Source organism: Eumetopias jubatus, unplaced genomic scaffold, assembly GCF_037043125.1.
Source record: "Eumetopias jubatus isolate StellerSeaLion01/CBP00866 unplaced genomic scaffold, mEumJub1_p1.0 scaffold_4, whole genome shotgun sequence".
NCBI lineage: Eukaryota > Metazoa > Chordata > Mammalia > Carnivora > Otariidae > Eumetopias > Eumetopias jubatus.
This window is the reverse complement of record NW_028274810.1, coordinates 108,254,325-108,274,100: the sequence shown is the minus strand read 5'-3', so window position 1 is coordinate 108,274,100 and position 19,776 is coordinate 108,254,325. Positions and strand designations below refer to the sequence as shown.

Below are 19,776 nucleotides of genomic sequence, written 5' to 3'. Positions count from 1 at the left end.
GGTCCCGTAGGCCCCGCCACCTAGTTTCACGTAGACGTTTATTCAAACAACAGACTCGCGCTCGGTCTGGGTCCGGCCGAGGCGGGCGGAGTCGAGCGGGCCCACCCTCCTCCCGGGCTCTGCTGACCTCTGGTGGCTGGGCCGGCTCCGGCGGGTACCGGCCCCGAGCACGGACACAGCCCTGGTCCTCCAGGTCCGCACCCGCCTGTCCACGCACCGCAGGCAGAGGCAAGGGGCGCCCCCAGGGGCAACTCAGGCAGCCGAGGGGGCGGTAAGGCTGTGCGCAGCGGGAGCCCAGGGAGCCGGCAGCCAGGGACTGGGCCGAGGTGGGGGGGAGGGGAGGTTAGGAGGCTGGGAAGTGGCCCAAGTGCCCAGAGGAGTCCCCTGGGGAAGCCCGGGGCACGTGCTTGCAAGTAATGAGGTGGGTGGGCAGCGCCTCAGTTACATGAAAGATGGCAAAGATGCTGGCCTGGCGGAGGCAGTCCACTGCGCTGTTGGCGCGGGAACACGTGGCCAGGGGCCCGCAGTTTGGGGCGGGGTGGGGGCTTCCAAAGGCCTCCAGGACCCTGCCCCTAGTCACCGGTCAGCACCCATGCTCCGAACACCACCTTGTGGCCATCAGCGTTGGGGGGCAAGTAGTGGTCCTGCAGGGACAGGGAGGCGGCTCCTGCCCATAGAGTGTGCCTGCAGGGGGACAGACGAGGGCCAAGGTCGTCCGGGGTCGGCAGAGCCCTAGACCACCGCGTGGCCTCACTGTTAAGGCCTCCTTAGCTATGGTCAAAGCCCTGCGCACAGATGTCGGGGACTGCCCAGGCTGATGGGCCATGGTACAGAACCTGCTCCACTAGGCGCCTCTCAGGGGGCTGTTCCAGGTGCTCCCCGTGGGGTTCGGACCTGCTGCTGCAGCAGACACTCACATGCTCCACACTCGGAAGGCCATTCAGGGCCAGGCTATCAGGAGACCCTCCTACCCCCTCGGCACCCCGCTGCAGACCTGAGCCTGGAAACCAAGAGCCTTCTCTTGGTGGAGTTCAGGGTCTGGGGAGATGGCAGAGCTCCAGTCATGCTTTGTCCAGCTGCAGACGTTGGGCAGACATTAGCCACCTGGATGGGGCCCCAAGTGGCACTGAACAGCTTCAGGGAAGCCTTGCTCCCTCCAGGGAAGTCTGGTCCTTCCAGGGAGGCCTGCAGGTGGACAAACCCAAGCACTCACCAGAACTGAGCACCCACAGCCAGGCCTCTGCAGGGCAAAGCTGAGCTAGGTGCCTATACAGCCCACAGGACTTCCCTTGAAACACCAAGAGATGCCCTGGACCTCTCAGTACTGAGAAGACCAACAGCCAGCCTCGAGGGAGCCAGTTCAGCGGCTCAAATAGTTTCTGAAGAAATTCTAACTCATCTCTTCAGGGGGATGCAAAAGAAATTACATCCATGCAGCAGGACTTGCTGTGTGAGAAGAACCAGTCTGAAAACACTGGGAATGGAATCTCGGAGTGGAGTCCAGTGGGTATGCCGGATGATGAGGTCAGGAGGTGAAGTTAGGGAACTGGCCCCCAGCGCAGAGCTAAAGGAAGGGGATGGGGACTGGGAGGGCCCCATGGGGAGGCTGGAGGCACAGGGGTGCCCGGTCTGCCCGCAGGACCTCCTTGGGAAGGCAGCGCACAGGTGGCCAGCCCCAGCCAGTGAGGGAGCCCTGGAGCACAGTTTCCCTGCCCTGAGGGGGGTGTCTGCTGGTGGGAAGGATCCATAAAAGGCCCAGAAGGACAATGGCAAAACATACATCCCCGGCACCTACCTGCTGGGGAAACTCCCACTTTCAAAGCAAAAGAAAACTCTGAAAGTATCCAGACGCACATACACACACACACACACACCCCTAAATCAGTATGCAAATGGGGAAAAAATCTTGGAAAAACTCCACATGCTCACCACCAATACTACTGGATGCTAAGAGACCATAAATGGATTTCTTTTTCTTTCCAAAAACAACGTTTTAGAAGAGGAAAGAGAAAGGGTAATGTCTTTCAGAGATTGGAAGGAAAACATAGTTTGATCCTGAACACTATATCCACATAAACTATTAATGAGGACAAAATAAGGACATATTAAGATATGCAAGATCTCACTGTGCTTATTTAACTTAGAAGAAATGTCTCAAACACACAGCAACTTTCATTTGGAAAATAAGTTTACACCAGTTACAGTTGCAAATTACCTCTAATGGTAAAAGGCAAAATAAATGTGAAACTCCAAGATATTGACTAGCCACTCAAGGAGATTCCACTACTAAACAGATAAAGAATCTGTGCAGGAAGGGGACAAGGGAGCATAAAGAGTACCAACACAGGGGGAAAAAATGAAAGTAAAAAAAAAAAATTAAGGGGCACCTGAGTGGCTCAGTTATTAAGCATCTGCCTTTGGCTCAGGTGATCCCAGGGTCCTGGGATCGAGCCCCGCATCTGGCTCCCTGCTCAGCGGGAGGCCTCCTTCTCCCTCTCCCACTCCCCCTGTTTGTGTTCCCTCTCTTGCTGTGTCTCTCTCTGTCAAATCAATCAACCAATCAATCAATATTAAGAGCCATTGGTCCTGTGGCACCTGGCTGGCTTGGTCAGTAGACCCTGTGACTCCTGATCTCAGGGTTATGAGTTCAAGGTTCACACACTGGGTGTGGAGCCTATGTAAAGAAAAAGAAAGAAAGAGCCATTGGTCTTTGAACTCTCGCATAATTCTCTTTCATGCAACATGGTTTTAATAACTAGGATTTCATTTCCTTGTTTCCTCTATGGTTCAATGGTAAATGCTTTTCCATTATCATTATATATCCACCAAAGTACGGCCCAAGCGCGTAGCCTCAGGGTAATCACAGAATAGAAAATGACACCTGTCAACCTTGATGACATTAATAAAAATAATGCAACCGACGCAACTGTGAGGGAGAGGAGAAGGGGGACCTGTTCTCCCCATCCTCCGTGGAGCAAGTCGAGAGACAGTCTCCGAAGCTGTGAATGAAAAGCAAGTTCACGGGTGCCATCTGAACTCGCGCAGGCAACGACTGGGGGAATCAAGAGCGTGTAGCTAACAAAACCCGCCAGGCGAGTGCGGGCGACCCGCGTCGGTGCCTCTGTCTCCGAGGAGCATAAGTGAGAGCTGCTGAGTCCAAACCCAGAGGAAAGGGCCCCCCCTCTGAAGTTGGAGCGACCACCTGCAGTCAAAGAGCGGTGTGGGCAGCCTGGGGAGGGCCGGAAGTTCTGCCGCCGCCCGCCGGGGGTCACTGCCGCTGCCCGGCCCACCCCCAGCTTTGTGCGTCCAGAGTCAGGGGTGCCTGGCTGGCCTGGGCTCTGCACCGCCCCTTCCTCCTGCCTGTCTACACGGCAAGCACTCAACCTGCCCTCCTTCCTCTCCTGACCAGCTCATTTGCGCTGGTCCCCGTCCCCACCTGGCGGTCACTCTTCGACCCGCTCGGCGCCCGCTCCAGGCAGTGCCCTCACACTCACTCGCCAGCAGAGCCCCTCCTCCGCCCCTCCTTCTGCTCGTGCCACGCACCCCCCACGCCGCCATCGCCTCCTGAGGCCCTCCGCAGCCTCTCCCTCCCCCTGCCTGATAGGCGGGGGCTCACTCTGAGCCCCCACCACCCACACCCCTGCCGTGGCTCCAGTGTTTGTCTGAAACACACGCACAGGGGCGCCCGGGTGGCTCAGTCGGTGAAGCGTCCGCCTTCGGCTCAGGTCGTGATCCCGGGGTCCTGGGATCGAGCCCCGCATCGGGCTCCCTGCTCAGCGGGGAGCCTGCTTCTCCCTCTCCCTCTGCCTGCCACTCTACCTACTTGCGCTCTCCCTCTCTCTGTCAAATAAATAAATAAATAAAATCTCAAAAAAGCGTTTTTAAAAAATGAAACACACCCATGCTCAAAGTTGCAACATTTAGCAAATAAAAATAGTGCAGCAAGCCCTCTCCAGGCTGGGGCAGCGGCTGCGGGGGGGCCCCCCAGGACTGCGCCAGGTACCTTACCTGCGGGAAGAGTAATCCTCAAAGTGGCCACGAGATGGCGCCCCAACCCCATGCTTCAGACAAGGACCCCGGTCTGCAGTCCCACCCTCCGTCCTCACTGAGCTGTAATCAGCAAAACGGGGACCCCTGCTCGGGCCTGTCAGATCGTCGGGCCCCCCTACCGTCTAGGCCCTTCTGTCTCCACCCTCCAGAGCAGGGACCAGGGCTAGCGAGCCCCACGGGGCCTCGTCCCCCAACCCTGACATAGGCTAGAGTGACAGTCCGCAGGCTCTTGCCATGAGCTCTGTCTGAGGAAGACAGTGTGGACTCACCCGGACGATGCGGATCCCGCCGTGAGCAGCCGCCAGGTGTCAGAGCAGACCCGCAGCACCACCCGGGACTCCTGCCACTCTTGGCCAGACCCCAGCCCATCCCAGGACCCTTCAGCCTCTGCTGAGGCACCGGCAGACAAAGGGGGTCCGGGCCATGCCTAGGGCACTGGCCTACCCCACCCTCCCCAAGCCGGGGTGCAGGCTCACAGGTGGGGCCTGAAGCTGCCAAGAGAAAGGCCAAACTCTGATGCGGGGGGCCAGCCAGCGGCACTGCCAGGTGGCTGGGTCCCAGAGTCCTGGAGAACGGTGCTGTCACCCCAAGGGGCAGTACTCACACCATGGCATGGCTGCAGACGGGCTCCCAGCTCTGCAGGCCACATGCGACCCCAGGACCCCACCATCTCCTCCTGGACGTGCACCTCCAAGGCAGTCCCTAGTGCCTGGTCCGGCTCAGCCACATCCTGCCCAAAGGCCACGGGCACCACCAGCCAGGCCACCAGCTCCCCTGCCCACGAGCTCGTCTTCTGCCTCCTGCAGGGCTCACCGCAGCGTGCAGCTCCTCTTGCGGCCCTCCCAGCCCTGGAGGCCAACTCCCGCTCTGGCTGCTCCTCAGAGTCCTCTGCCCGGCCCCCAGCTCTGGAGACAGCCAGCCAGCCCTCCCACCCAGGCCCTCCGGGGTGGCCCGCAGCGCTCACACCTCCTCTGGGGGCCGGGAGAGATGCGGGTTCACGGGCCAAGCCCAGCCAGGGTACAGAGTAAGTCAGGGCAAAAGATGGAGAGAAGGTGAAGGGCACAGGGCCACAAAACAGGTGCAAGTATAGGGCAGGGTAGAAGGCGAGGTCAGGGAAGGGCCCCAGGATATGCTGGGGTCCCCAGGGAGCCTCACCTTCTCCTGGTCACTGCCTGTATGGTCTGGGGGCTGCAGGGTGTGTGGGAGACCTGTTCCAGAGACCCTGCGGCCATCTCCCTGGGCCCACTGGGCCTGGAGACCCCATGGGCTCCGGCTCACCAGCCCCCTGTCCCAGTGACTCCATGGGCCCAAGCTGACTGGCTCAGCCTGTCCAAGAGACCCAAGGGGACCCGTCCCCAGAGAGGCTACTGTCTGCCCTGGTTCCTCTTCAGAGCCTCCACAGTGTCACCAGCCCTGCACCCTTCAATGCCCTCACTGGCCCTCCAGCCTCCAGGAGAACATGCTCGGTGGTCCCTGGCCCCAACTTGACCAGGTAGTCCCCTCCACCGGTGTTCTTGGCAAGCTGCTCAGGCTCCAGGACGTCATAGTGGGGGACCAGGCTCAGCTCTGAGCACTGCCCCTGGGAGTCCTCTGTAGGACTCACTCGGCCACTTGGAGGAAAGGAAAGGGCAGAAGGCCCGTCAGGGCTCTGAGGGGTAGGGAGGGGTAGGCTACCAAGTCTACCTCACTCCCCTCACCCTGCCGCTGCTGGAAGGATGTAACCATGCCCAGGTGCCCAGGCAGGCTGCGAAGGCCCCCCAGGGGTCCCCTGCCACTGCGGAGCTCAGTCTCCAGGTACAGCTCCTGCAGCAGCAGGCCCTCAGGGGGAATACCCCCCACCACACGCACGACTCGGGCCTGGGACACCTCAGTCCCTTCCAGGCCCAGGGCCCAGGCCTGTTCCTCCAGGACTCAGACTTCTGTGGGGGAGGGTGCAGGTTGGCTCCGAGCGTCCCCCCTAACAGGCACATCCGCCCCAATCCTGCATCTTACCTGCCTCAGAAAGGGGCTGGGGCAGCTGGGCCAGGACCCAGTCTGGTCGGGGACTGTCAGGGCCACAGCAGGGCTGCGCTGGGTGCCCCGTGGCACGCAGCAGGGTCTGGCTGTGCTGCTCTAGGTGCTGGGGGGGGCGGTGTCGGGGGGCAGTCCTGGGAGCAGCAGGCTTGCAGGGGCACATGGTGGGGCTGGCCTAAGGCTCAGCCAGCGCCGTAGATGCCCCTCCTAGGCCGAGACCCTCCCTGCACCTGCAGGCAGGGGTGGAGTGGGGCATCAGGGCCCATAGCCAGCAGAGGGCCCTCAGGCTGCCCCTTCCACCAGCCCCCTCACCTGCAGACTTCTGAAAAGTGAGTGTGCCCCCTCTGCCAAGCTCTGCCAGCTCAACACAGGTCCTCCCCCAGAGCGACGGCCGTCCTCGAAGTAGGGCGTGAGCAGCCCCTCCAGGATGTCAGGGGGCAGCCCACTGAGCACCACTGCTGCCCCCCCACGCCCACCTTGGCCAGGGCAACCCTGAGGCCTATACAGGTGGGGAGGGTAGTGGCACCACAGTCCCCCCATCACGGTGGGGGAGGGGCACATTCAGAACTTACACCCTGCAGGCCCTGAGCCCCTACCTTCAGCCAGGACTCCTGAGCCTGCTCTGCAGCCAGAAGGCCTGGGACAGGGAGACCAAAGTGATACTGTGGGGCCGGCAGAGCTGGGGCTAGGGGACCACTTCCTCGCTGCTTTCCTTCCTTCGGGCAGGCCCCTCCTGCAGAGTTTTCCACCCCAGCCCCAGCCCCTGAGCCTACAAAGAGCCCCTAGCCGACCGGGAGGTGCTGGCCAAGCCTGACCCCTCAGTCCAGCACACCAGCTCCAGCTCACAGGCTGCGAGGGTGTGGAGAGAGGCCGCTGGTGGTCCTCTACACCCACTGGCCTCTCCCTGGGAACCTCAAAATGGCCAATCACCCTCCCTACTAAATCCACCAGGCCTCTTGATTTGGGATAGAGTCGGATGAAAGGCCGAGAGAAAAGGGAAAGTGATGTTTCAAGACCATGGAGGCATAGAGGATCCTTGGCAGCTTCAGCACATCCTAGATTTAGGGAATACATTCCTAACTCCCTGAACCAAATTAGCCAGGCCAGGCCTCTGCCTCTAGGATCTTCAGCCCCCACGGCCCAAGCCGACACTTCGGCGGACAGTGCGGGACGCAGGGTGCCGGCCTGGGACTCGGAAAGGAGCCAGCAAGGCGGCCACAGCGGGTAGGACCCAACCGCAGGAACCCCGGAGTTCCCGGTAGAGCCCGGTCCCGCAGCCCCGCTCCTCCTCCTGCCGGCCCCGCCCCACCCCGGGCCAGCCCCGGACCGGCCCCGGCCCCAGGCCCCGCCCAGACGCAAGACCCCGCGGCGTCTCCCCGGCTGCAGGCCCCGCCCCCGCCCCGCCCACCCCGCGCCCCTGCCCCGCCCCCAGGCCCCGCCCCGTCACAAGGCCCCGCAGCGACTCCGGAGCCGCAGGCGCAGGCCCAGTCGAGCCGGCCGCCGAGCGGGTGCGGGCGTGGGTGCGGGCTCAGCGGCCATCGACCGCACGGTCGCGCACCGGACACCGTGCGCACCGTTCCGGAGGCGCCCCGCGAGTGGTGAGTCCCTGGCCCGAGCGCAGCAGCGTGGCTACCCGCTCGGCCGCTGGGCCGCCCGCCCCCGCGCGGGCCCTGCGCAGCCCCACGGCGTCGCGGTGGGCTAGTCGGTAGGTCCCGCCGGGGCTCACGGCCCGCTCGGCCCGCTTGGGCCAGGCGCGGCGGCGGGCGGCTGGCGGGCGGCCGGCGGGCCGGCGGGGGGCGGGGGCGGGGGCGGCAGCGACCCGTGTCCCGAGAGTCCCCCGACCGGGCAGCGGGGCCCATCCGCCCTCGGTGCGGCTTCCGTGGCCGCCGCCCCCACCCGCCTCGCTGTCTCGCCTGCTTTGTTCCCCCGCACGCCCTCTGGTCGCTTCCATCCCCCCACACACCCCCGCACCCCGCTGTTCCTGGCGTACCCTCCAGCAGGCACTCCAGAGAGCCGGTCCAGGCCTGCTACCCCCCGCCTTGGGAGCGAGGGGCAGTCGGGCCTGCTTTCGGACAAGGGTCAGGGCTCTCGCTGCTCGCAGATGGCCTGGGGATTTCCCGGGATAGAAATAGCCGCCGGCTCTAGCCCCTTAAAGCTGCTTAAGGGGAGGGTGGCTAAGGGGAGGGTCCGGGCACACCCCCACACCTCCCTGGCCGCGCCCCCAGCACGATCCGGGCTGCGCTCTGACCCGGGAGACGCCAGCAGCGGTCATAAACCTCCCCAGTTGCTCCTAAGAAACGACCGAGACCAAAAAACCCCGAAGCTGACGGAAGTCATCGTCTTTGCCTGTGCCCTCCTTCACTTACGGGGTCGTCTTAGAACGGCTCCTTCCGAAGCCCCAGGCCCAGCTGACGGGTCCCCGCTGGCTCTCCTGGTCCTTCTGCTCTGGGGTTGCCAACGGCCCTGGGGGCAAGAGTCCTGTATGCCCCCCTTTGTGTCCTGGTTTCCCTGCAGCAGGTGGGGCGGGGCGGCGGTGGCTGGTTCCGGGGAGCCGCTGCAGAGCTGACTTCTCTCTCTCTCCTCTAGGGGGAGACCACAGAATCTGAGGCCATGCCCCATGAAAAGAGTTTCCTGGTGTCTGGAGACAGTTATCCTCCCCCCAACTCTGGATATCCTGGGGGACCCCAGCCCTCCATGCCTCCCTACCCTGTAGCCCCTTACCCACAAGCCCCCTTCCAGCCTTCCCCATATGGCCAGCCAGGGTACCCCCAGGGCCCCAGCTCCTACCCCCAAGGGGGCTACCCTCAGGGCCCCTACCCCCAAGGGGGCTATCCTCAGGGCCCCTACCCTCAAGGGGGCTACCCTCAGGGGCCGTATCCACAGAGCCCCTTTCCCCCCAACCCCTATGGACAACCACAGGCCTTCCCGGCACAGGACCCTGGCTGTGAGTAGTAGAGGGGAGGGAGTGGGTGGGGGGTGGGGGGGGGCGCAAGGGGCTCCAGATGCCCTCCCGTGGTGCTGACCCAGCCTGTGCTGCTCCTCAGCACCTCAGCATGGAAACTACCATGAAGAGGGTCCCCCGTCCTACTATGACAACCAGGACTTCCCTGCCACCAACTGGGATGACAAGAGCATCCGCCAGGCCTTCATCCGGAAGGTGGGCGAAAGAGGCTGGGGGAGGGGGGCAGGGGTCCCGCTGGGCAGGGCTCTGAGCTGGCTCCCGCCTTAGGTGTTCCTGGTGCTGACCCTGCAGCTGTCTGTGACGCTGTCCACTGTGGCCGTGTTCACCTTTGTTGGGAAGGTGAAGGGCTTCGTCCGGGAGAACGTGTGGACGTACTATGTTTCCTATGCTGTCTTCTTCATCTCCCTCATTGTCCTCAGCTGCTGTGGAGACTTCCGGCGAAAGCATCCCTGGAACCTCGTTGCCCTGGTAACCCCAGCCCCTGGGCCCTGCAGCCCCCCCCGCCCCCCCGCTACCACACTTTGCAGCCACGGGGTGGGGGAGTGGGCAGCGGCTCCCCCCACACGAGGCTCCGTGTCCCCGCAGTCGATCCTGACCGTCAGCCTGTCCTACATGGTGGGCATGATCGCCAGCTTCTACAACACGGAGGCGGTCATCATGGCTGTGGGCATCACGACGACGGTCTGCTTCGCGGTGGTCATCTTTTCTATGCAGGTGAGGGCCCCTGAAGGCGGGGCTGCTGGCCCCCAGGGCCCAAACGCCTTCGGGGGCCCGGCACCCAGGGCCTCCTGTCGCCCCTGTGCCCACAGACCCGCTACGACTTCACCTCGTGCATGGGCGTGCTGCTGGTGAGCCTGGTGGTGCTGGTCATCTTCGCCATCCTCTGCGTCTTCATCCGGAACCGCGTCCTGGAGATCGTGTACGCCTCGCTAGGCGCCCTGCTCTTCACCTGCGTGAGTGCAGCGGTGGGCGGCCGGGTGGCGGGGCTGGGCCGGGGGGCCGGGCGGGCAGGTTTGTCCCTCACCAGCGCGGCCCGTCGCCTCCAGTTCCTGGCAGTGGACACCCAGCTGCTGCTGGGAAACAAGCAGCTGTCCCTGAGCCCGGAGGAGTATGTGTTTGCCGCACTGAACCTGTACACGGACATCATCAACATCTTCCTGTACATCCTCACCATCATCGGCCGCGCCAAGGAGTAGCTTGCGCTCGGGGCCCCACTTGGGCGGCATGGCTGGCCTGGGCCCTGCCCCTGCTAGGGCAATGCCGTCACACCTCCCCTTGCACCCCCCCGGGCCTAGCCCGGGACCAAGGGGCCCCCCCGACCCTCCTGTGTGTACACTGCAGATACTTCTGTGTGGACCCGCTGCGGCCAGCATGGCCCCCTCTCGCCCTCCGGCCCTGCCAAAGGGCAGCGGGGGCCCGGTTTCCAGGCCACCTCCTGCCCACTCACTGTTGCATGAGCCCTGTCTGCCAGCCCACCCCAGGGTCTGGGGGCAACACCAGGTCCCAGGGGAGAGGGGTCGAGCCAAGAGGTGAGGGTGCACGTCTCCCCTCCTGTTCCAGCCCCCACCCCCAGCCTGGCATAGAGTCCCCCACCCCTCCCTGGAGTGCTGCCCTCTGGGGGGCCTGAGGGGTGAGGGCCCTGTCCCTGTGCTGAGCCTTTAGGGCAGAGAGGATGAGACTATTTCAGGGGGGTAGGAGGCCTTCCTCTCATCTTGCTGTCTTTAAAATTCCAATAAATGGGACCTTGTGCTCTCCGCGTTGTGATCCCGCTCCTGGCTGCTTTTCCTGGGGGGCGGGGGGGAGGCTGTGGCACCACCAGGGCAAAGGGAGCGGGAGCAGGTTAGGCTGCCGGGAGGGGAGCTCAAGGAAGGGAGGGCAGCCGGGCCTCCTCGTGTGCACGCCATCACCCTCCCTGCCGCCTCCCCTGCCCCGTCGTAGGCACCGCGCGCACCGAGCAAGGACACGGACAGGGACCTGGAGGCCTCTGGAGCTTAAGCCTGGTGCCTGGTTCACAGGGTGATAGACGGCCTGACTTTGCCACTCGATCCTGGAACCGCATAGCATGGCGGAGGGTCTTATGAGACCCTTACCATCTTGCCCTGGGTCTGGGGACGCCGTAGGCCATGGACCTGCCCCAGAGCAGACTCTTCCTGGCTCTGCCCGTCAGTGGGCACCTGACGTGCCACCTGGGCCTGGCTCAGACAAGGCCCCACAGATCCCTCTGCCCCCCCCATGAGAAACCTGCAGACTGGAGCCTCTGGAGGGAAGTAGGACAAAGACTCTTGAGGGCTTGGCCCGTTGGGTCCCTCAGCCTGCCTCTAACACCTTCTGCCAGCCCCTCCGCCCCCGCTGCCTCACCCACCCCGGCTCTAGGAGGTACATTCAGAGGTCAGCTAGCTGTCCACATCCTCCCCCTCCCCACAGAGGGGCTCCTGCACTGTCCAGGGCCCAGATCTGTCAGAGGACCTCCCTGCCCTTGGCTCACTGCAGTCTCCCCTCTGCAGGACCCTCCATCTAGTGTGGCTTGAGAACCCTCTCTTGGGAGGAGAGGGTTGCTCCTTGCCCCTCACCCCCCACCCTTGTAGCTGGTCTATCACCCCAGCATCCGTGAAGGGACTCACACATGGCGAGCCAGCATCCCTGCCAAGGTCTATGGGCACCTCCGCTGTGGCCCACCTGCCCCAAGTCCATTCTCCCCGCAAACCTGCTGCTGCCGCGCCCTCTCCCATCCATGGTCTCCACCCCGGCCGCCCGGCCAGAACCAGGGCTATCTTCTCTCTGCCCTGCCCGCCTTCAGCTGCATGGAAGGCCTCATGCTCACCTGTCCATTCACACCCACCCGCCCTTTGCCTGCTAGGTTTATTTCCAAACACAGATCCCACCACCTGCCTGCTTCAAACCCTCTGAAAGTTGCCAGTGGATGAAGTGCACATCCTTGCCTGGCCCGTGGGCCCTGCCATCTGCCTGCTGGCTGCCTAGCTGACCTCTCACTGTCCCCTCGTCGCTCAACCCCTGGGCCTGACCTTGCACAGCCTGAGACCCAGGCAGGCCCCTCTGCCCTGGGGCAGGGATGCATGCACCCCTGGGCCCTTCCTGGGGTCCACCTTGCCTTGCCCCGTGGCTGCCTGTGGCACCGTGCCCCTCAGCTGTATCCACCTGCTAAGCACCAGGCAGGAAATGCAGCCCCACCCCCACCACTTGGTGGCTGGCTCCTCGAGCAGGTGCAGCTCCCTGGCCAGGACTCCCTGCCCTGCCCATGCTCTAAGCATGCAGGAATCTGCTCCATGTCAGCTCACAGACCCATCAGGGTTTCAGGCTGAGAAGAACCCCAGAGTGTTGACATGGTGAACAAAAACATCAGTTGAGGTGGAGGGAGCTCAGGAATAATACCGCTGAGTGCAACAGGCAAGGACAGTGTTTTTCTCGAGGAGCTCTGGGAATGCAGACTCTCCGCTAAGCTAACCCTGGGGGGAGGCCCCCTGGGGGCAGCGAGGGTCTGCAGGTGTGGTGCAGGGGCACAGCGACAGCCAGGAGGCCAGGAGATAGAGAGAAGAGGCACCTGCCGCCAGAGGGAAGCCCAGGGCTGCACACAGCCAAGGCCCTGTAGGTAAAGGGGACTCCAGAGGAGCCCAGCAACAGAATGTCCAGGAGAAGGCATGAGGTGTGAACAGGTGAAGCAAGCAGGAAAGGGGCCGTGGAGGTGTGCCAGAGAGGAGCTCAGAGCGGCCACAGCAGAGCCCAGGGCCATGGGCATCAGGATGGGGCCTGCAGCGCCACAGAAGGACCAGGCTGGGCCCAGGGCAAGGCTGACAGGCAGGGCATTTTTCTTTCTTTCTTTCTTTTTTTTTTTTTTTAAGATTTTATTTATTTGAGAGAGAGAGAATGAGAGATAGAGAGCATGAGAGGGAAGAGGTTCAGAGGGAGAAGCAGACTCCCCGCTGAGCAGGGAGCCCGATGCGGGACTCGATCCCGGGACTCGAGGATCATGACCTGAGCCGAAGGCAGTCGCCCAACCAACTGAGCCACCCAGGTGCCCTTTCTTTCTTTCTTTCTTTTTTAAAGATTATTTTATTTGAAAGAAAGAGAGAGTGCCGGGCGGGGCAGGGCAGAGAGAATCTCGAGCAGACTCCTCGCTGAGCAGGGAGCCCGACACGGGGCTCAATCCCACGACCCTGAGATCACGACCTGAGCCAAAACCAAGAGTCGGACGCTCAGCCGACAGGCGTGCCCGGCAGGGCATTTCTGCCGGTGGAACGTGGCCTGCTCGCTGCTGCATCCTTCCCAGGTTAGAGAAGGAGGGGCAGCTATGAATCTGACCAGGTGGAAGAGTATGTAGAAGGTGCTCACGCTGACTCAGGGAGCAATTGTGGGTGAAGCACTGTTGCTTTTCCAGCCGAGGAAGGAAACAGCCTCCAACCTCTGGGGGCTGGCCTGGTCCTATGAGCAAAGCCCCAGTGTTGCTAGGAGCAGGCCCGGCACTCAGATCCAGGCACTGGTGTTCTGCTGATCAGATTATAAACAATTTCACACAACACCAGCATCAGACAAGTTCCCTCCGTAATCACGTGTGGACAAAGACAAGACACGGGCAACGTCCAGGCGTAAAGACCAATGGTGCACTGTGCTGCTTACAGACAGCTAACCCCTCTGGTCTGCCCTCCTTCCAAAGAAGAGGTATTGAGACACCCAGGCACAGGACACCCCCTTTCCTGACAGCATGTGACCCAGAGTGAAGCCCTGCCTCCATAGCTGTCCCCAGTTCACCCAAGGGAGCCCAGCCTCCAGTAGGTCCTTTCTAGGCCCAGAGTCCTGTGATGCCCCGGCTGCCTGTTGCCTGAGGTCCCCTCACTGCGGTGAGTGACAAGCCCGGCCCGCACACCTGCTGGCATGTCCAGTGGGCTTCCACAGGAGGGCACTGAAATGGCTACTAACTATACTCAGGCCAAAGAGGGCTAATGTATTCTTCAACAGAAATGTTTATCTCCATAGGCCATCATTAAATCCGTCCTAATTTTCAAGGTGAAAAGACACAAAGCGTGCACGCCTCCATCACACTCCTTGCCAAGCAACACTGCCCGTGGCCACGGAGAACCGTACTGAGAGGCTGGCACAGGACCCCGGCTTGCTGAACACCCAGGCCAGCACCCCGTCCGGGCCCAGGCACACCATAGGTGTCAACTGTGGAGTAAATGAACGAACTTCATGTTCCAGGACCAGGGACAGAGAGTACTTTAGACCTCAGGACTTTGGCTCAGCATCAACATTAGCGGGAAGTCATTTCAGGAGTGTGGACAGCAAAACTCAAAGCCCAGGAGAATGCATGGAGGCACATCTGGGGAAACCAAGTGGAAGAAAGAGAAGACGCACAGAGAGTCATGAGTGGTCAAGGCCAGGTGTGGAAAACCGAGGAGCTCCAGGGTCTGGAATCCTCCAGAGAAGAGCCTGGGAGTGGTTTGAGTAAAGGCAGATCAGTACGGATTGCCCTGGTGGGGCAGGCGGGAAGAGCCCTAAATAGTGAGATGTACCATGTTCATGGATCAGAAGACTTAATAATGTCAAGATGTCAATTCTCTCCAAACTGATATAGAAATTCAACACAATCCCAATCAAAATCCCAGCAGGCTTTATCGTAGAAATTGACAAACATCTTAAAATGTATATGGAAATGCAAACGATGTAGAAAAGTCAAAACAATTTTGGAAAAAAAAAGAACAAAGCTGGAGAACCCACACCACCTGATTTTGTGACTTACTGTAAAGCGAAAATAATTCTATGGAGGAACACATAGATCAGTGGAACAGAATAGAGAATCCAGAAATAAACCTATGCATATGTTTTTTAAACAAATGGTAATGGAAAATTGGATACCATGATTAAAGAAAAAGATAGAACCCCGACCCTTACCTCACATCACACACAAAAATTAACTTGGAATGGATCCTAGACCTAAATGTAAAAGCTAAATTTATAAAAACTTTTTTTTAAAGATTTTACTTATTTATTTGACAGAGAGAGACACAGCGAGAGGGAACACAAGCAGGGGGAGTGGGAGAGGGAGAAGCAGGCTTCCCGCGGAGCAGGTAGCCCAACACGGGGCTTGATCCCAGGACCCCGGGATCATGACCCAAGACAAAGGCAGATGCCTAACGACAGAGCCACCCAGGTGCCCCTGTAAAAACTTTTATTTTTTATTTATTTATTTATTTTTTACAGATTTTATTTATTCATTTGAGACACAGAGATACAGACAGAGAGAACACGAGCAGAGGGAGAGGCAGAAGGAGAGGGAGAAGCAGGCTTCCCGCTGAGCCAGGAGCCCGATGCGGGGCTCGATCCCAGGACCCTGGGATCATGACCTGAGCCGAAGGCAGACGCTTAACCTACTGAGCCACCCAGGCATCCCACGCATGAATATTTTCAACATCTTTTGTCATCAAGGAAATGCAAGTGAAACTACAATAAGATGCCAATCTACATTCACTAGAAGAGCTCAAACTAAAAGATTTATGATAACAAACACCGGCAAGGATGTAGAGCAGCTGGTGGAAAAGCAGAATGGTACAACCATTTGGGAAAACAACTTGGCAGCTTCCTATAATGTTAAGGATCTAGCAATTCCACTCCTAGATTTTTATCCAAAGATTTGTACACAGTTGCTCATAGCAGTTTTATTCATAATAGCCAGACATGGAAATGACAGAAATGCCCACCAGCAGGTGAACGGATAAACCCACTGTGATAGTCATGTGATGGAATACTACTTAGCCATAAAAAGCAACACACTAACCCTACACACAGCCACATGAACGGATCTCAAAACCACTGTGCTGAGCAAAAGAAGCCAAACACAAAAGAATATATACCTGTGATGAAAACTCCGGGAAAGACTGTTAGAACTCCGGGGTGGGAGGTCGGAATCACTAGAGAAGGGCACAAGGAAACTTTTAGGGTAACAGAAATGTTTTATACCTTGTAGCAGTGGTCATATGGTACGTACATTTGTCAAAACTCATAAAATTGTTAGGTTGTGATCCCGGGGTGGTGAGATCCAGCCCCACCTCAATTCACAGTGTCATCGTTCATCGCTGCAAAAGCCTATAAACAACCTCGATTTCTGCCAGTGAGATTGTGGCACATGCACGGAAGACAAGGGTCCCTCGGCCTTGTTCTCGGACCACAAGGTAGTTCAATTTAAAAATTAACAATAAGGTAATAAAAAATGCATTGGGAGACTAAAATGCTGTTTGCTGGCTGCACAGTGAAGGTGTGGTGTTTCTCAGCAGGGACACTCCCTTGTCTGGGCAGAACTATTGTGGCCCCGAACCGCCCAGCACACAGCCTTAGCATCTCTGCACTGATGTCCCAAGTCCCTGTGACGACAGGAAAAGCCCACACAGATTTCCAGATGTGCCGCCCCTGGTGAGAACCAAGCCCTGCCACAGCCCTCGCCACTCGGGATGAGATCCACATTCCGATAGGACACCAAGGCCTCTGCTGCCTCCCCCACTGGCCTCCCACTCACACACACTAGCTGCACCCCACTCCCTCTGCTCCAGGTCCTGGCACGGCCCCCGTCCTGTTGCCACCTGACCTTCCTTTAACCTGGATGGCTCCTCCTTACCCATGACATCGAGAGATAGTGAGAAGTCATCCCCCTGGGAGGCTTCCCCGACCCCCACCAGCCAGGCCCCCTCCCACATAGCCCTCACCCCCCTCATGGTGGCTTCCTGTCCGTTGGTCCGTGCATCTGACTCCATTGTAATTCTCTGTAGCGTGCAGGGTACGACCATTGCCACCTCGATGCCCAGATGGCATACGGCACATGCCTGGCGCTCAGTGAATCTAGCGCTCGTTGTGCGCCCCTCCGAGTTACAGAGCACACAGCATTCCCGAGTCCAACGTGGAGGTACATGCGGGAGCGGGGAAGACCCCTCGAAGGGTCTGCGACACCCAAAGAAGACAAAGCAGCCCTCCCACAGGTGACTCGCTCACGGACACCGATGAGTTTTGCCTTGTGTGAAAGATGGTGGTTTTTTTCTGCACCCCCGTTTGGACTCAGGGCGCTACCGCCCTGGTTGAGACCCACATCACCTCCCACTGAACCCCCTGCAGGAGCCTCTCAGTCACTGGCCTCCCATGTCCAGTCTTGAAGCAGACAAACACGGGACGACCTCACTCCCAGCTTCAAGCCCTCCACGAACTGCCCGTGGTAGCGGCCAGCACCGGTCTGAGCTGTGGCTGCTACGGGGTCCCACGGGGCCAGCCCTGCCTCCAACCTCACAGCCATCCTCGCCCACGCCTGGCTCCCGTGCACTCACCCGGCGGCCGCACGATGGCTTTCCCGAGGCTGGCCACTCTGTCCTCTGAAGACAGTGAGCTGAGGGCATGTGTCCCTAGCCCTTGACACGTGAGCTGCTCAGATCGGGGTGCTTGGCCTGAGAAGTGGCCGAGAGGAGGCCTGGGGCACTGGAGGGGACCCCAGCTGCCCTGACGCTCACTCGCTCGCTCCCACCAGCATCTGACCAAGCACCTGTCTGGCCTCCTCCTGGGTGTGCCGTTTCGAACAGCATCTCCCCTTGTCCGTCTGCCCACCCGCCTCTCCACCGTGCCCCCTGGAAGGTCCCACTCCCCCAGCCTCTGTACTCCTCCTTTCCTTTTCCTTCTGGCTTCAGTGCCCCATGCCCCCTCCCTCCAGGGTCTCTTCCCTCCCAGTCCTGGCCCTGGTGCAGGCACCTCCCCTCAGGATTTCATTCTCCTTCAGGTGCCCCTACCTGCAGGTTTCCAAAGCAGGCCCACGAGGCTACCCCTTAGCCTGCGTGCTCTGGGAAGGGACAAGACCACTCGGCTGGATCAGGCACCCCTCCTGTCTTGCCCACACTGTGTGCCTAGGGTTTTGAGCACCTCTGCCCACAGCTGGAACAGGCCCAGGTCATGGGCTGCTGGATGGACGGATGAGCAGATGGGGGAGCCTGATCAAGGGGGCCGTGGCAGAGGGGAGGAATTGACAACTTGTGGCCATTTAATGACCAGCCAGAGCCGTGCAGCGGTGGAGTCGGGGCTGAACAGGCAATAAAACCAAAGACTGGTGAGAAACGCGGGGGAGGTGGCCATGCAGACCTTCCCCAGCCACAGATGGCAGGAGCCGAATACACATGATGGCGGCACGGCCCAGGTGTGCTAAGGGGTTAAGAGGTGCAGACAGTGCAGTGGGAGTGGTGTTTACTGGAAGACCTGCCCTCCGAGGGTGGGGGTGGGGCGGGGGTGGGGCTTGCTGCTGTGTGCAGCAGGTGGTTGGAGTTGAGGAAGTTGTGACACCCTGCAGGGCATGAGCAGGTGTGGCTCAGGAGGCAGTGACGCAGCCGTCCGGGGCCAGTGTGTTTTGTGGTCTGTTCAGCGGGTGCAATTTTTGCCGTTTTCACATTTCCCTTGGACATATTTGCACATAAACAAACCAAACCTGCCTTATGCTCAAATTGTTCCCAAATATATCCATCCCACTGAAACAATGCACACCTGTTCGTTGAGGATTGTCTTGTTCAACCAGCTGCTTGACAACATGACAAGCTAAGGGTCCCAGCTGCACCAGACAAGAGCACCTCCACTCACCTGTGCCTGAAGCGCGATGTTCGTCCACCCGAGGCCCAGGGACCCAGGCTGAAGAGGGTTTCCCGGGGCCCTACGGCTCCCCGCAGCGGCCAACGGGCGGTGGCCGAAGAGGCTGACGAGAAGACGGCTCAGGGCGAAGCAGTTGTCCACCACCCCCAACCAGCAAATGAGCTTAATCGAGGAAGGTCTCGTGTCGGGAAACCCAGGCCCCCACGGGACGTTCGAAGGAGACCGGGTTTGAGAAGTTCTGTGTTTTCGACGCAGCTGAAGGAGAGACAAGAGAAGACAATCCGTCAAGCCAGGCAGAAAGGCTCGCCAACAGCGTCAGCAGAAGAAGACGCTTCCCCAGGGGCAAGCCTGTCACTGGGATCTGGCAGGAGTCCAGGCAGCGGACAGGCAGGCTGGAAAAGCTGACCCCGAGTCCAGAGCCCAGGTGCCCAGCTGGGGACTAGGCTGCAGGCCCCGGAGCCAGGGCGGCCCCTGGGCCCAGGGAAGGGAGGCGTGAGTGCCACCACAGAGGGGCTGGGCTCTTGTCCCTTGCCGAGCCTGATATCCGACACTCGGCCTGGTGACCTTCCCAGTACAAGCCAGTGTGTGCCCTCATCCTGAGACCGTCCCGCTCCTGCACATGGTTAGAGCCACCTGTCCTCCGGCAGCACCGGCTCAGGCAGCTGGAGTCTGGAACCGTGACCAGGTGTTGGATGCCACGTGCAAGCTCTGACCTCAGCACTGACGCTCAGGGATCATCGGACCCTCAAGGGTGGGTGTGATGACCCCCAGTCCACAGATGACAAGGCCTGGCCTGCAGTGACCACACAGTCCCAGTGCCACCTAGCCACGAGAAGGCAAGCTCCAGAGCGGGCCCAAGACCGGGCCCTCGGCACCTCCCCACTTTCCTCTGTGTTCTCAGAGAATCCTGATGAAAACTCCTTTTGAAGTATCTAGTTCCGTTGTGCTGAGCGAAGTAAGGGCTGGGGCAAAGGCTGATTCAGTCATCCGCTCAGGAGCCCGGTCTGCCCTGGGCTGTGGGGCACTAGCGTCCCAGGGCGTGGAAGGAACACGGTGCCCTAAGGAGACCGGTGAGGGGTGGGGCAGCGCCTGGGGAGGGGCTGCGGTCCACAAAGGCACAGAGCCCCCCGGGGGGG

At 60.3% G+C, this 19,776-nt stretch overlaps 2 protein-coding genes across 4 annotated transcripts; one reads left to right on the top strand and one right to left on the bottom strand.

The window, feature by feature from the left end:
• Positions 1-21: 21 nt before the first annotated feature.
• PARP10 (poly(ADP-ribose) polymerase family member 10) lies at positions 22-7,306 on the bottom strand. The gene is given in 15 exon segments (XM_088022874.1): positions 22-503; positions 505-667; positions 670-684; positions 755-1,020; positions 3,163-3,202; positions 4,122-4,600; positions 4,602-5,081; positions 5,084-5,448; positions 5,450-5,640; positions 5,643-5,660; positions 5,748-5,969; positions 6,043-6,175; positions 6,178-6,293; positions 6,376-6,417; positions 6,420-7,306. Coding segments are annotated over 15 exon segments (2,874 nt in total). The 5' UTR covers positions 6,604-7,306; the 3' UTR covers positions 22-343.
• Positions 7,307-7,533: 227 nt separating this feature from the next.
• Positions 7,534-10,289, top strand: GRINA (glutamate ionotropic receptor NMDA type subunit associated protein 1). Of its 3 annotated transcripts, XM_088022707.1 has the most exons (8): positions 7,572-7,661; positions 8,348-8,543; positions 8,650-9,007; positions 9,108-9,220; positions 9,293-9,493; positions 9,611-9,739; positions 9,835-9,978; positions 10,072-10,289. In XM_088022707.1, exons 3-8 carry the CDS (start codon positions 8,674-8,676, stop codon positions 10,219-10,221), a joined length of 1,071 nt encoding a protein of 356 aa, XP_087878833.1. In that variant the 5' UTR covers positions 7,572-7,661; positions 8,348-8,543; positions 8,650-8,673; the 3' UTR covers positions 10,222-10,289. The 3 variants fall into 3 exon arrangements, with proteins under 3 accessions (XP_027949285.1, XP_087878833.1, XP_027949287.1); XM_028093484.2 differs by lacking the exon at positions 8,348-8,543 and having other exon boundaries at positions 7,534-7,661; XM_028093486.2 differs by lacking the exons at positions 7,572-7,661; positions 8,348-8,543 and adding an exon at positions 7,680-7,768.
• Positions 10,290-19,776: the final 9,487 nt, after the last annotated feature.

What these genes read in the sequence shown, in the direction of transcription:
- GRINA (XM_028093484.2), top strand. Translation starts at nt 8,674, where the DNA reads ATGCCCCATGAAAAGAGTTTCCTGGTGTCTGGAGACAGTTATCCTCCC. An exon ending in CCCGGCACAGGACCCTGGCT is followed by an intron (nt 9,008 to 9,107) that starts GTGAGTAGTAGA and finishes GCTGCTCCTCAG; the next exon opens with CACCTCAGCATGGAAACTAC. An exon ending in TGGTCATCTTTTCTATGCAG is followed by an intron (nt 9,740 to 9,834) that starts GTGAGGGCCCCT and finishes CTGTGCCCACAG; the next exon opens with ACCCGCTACGACTTCACCTC.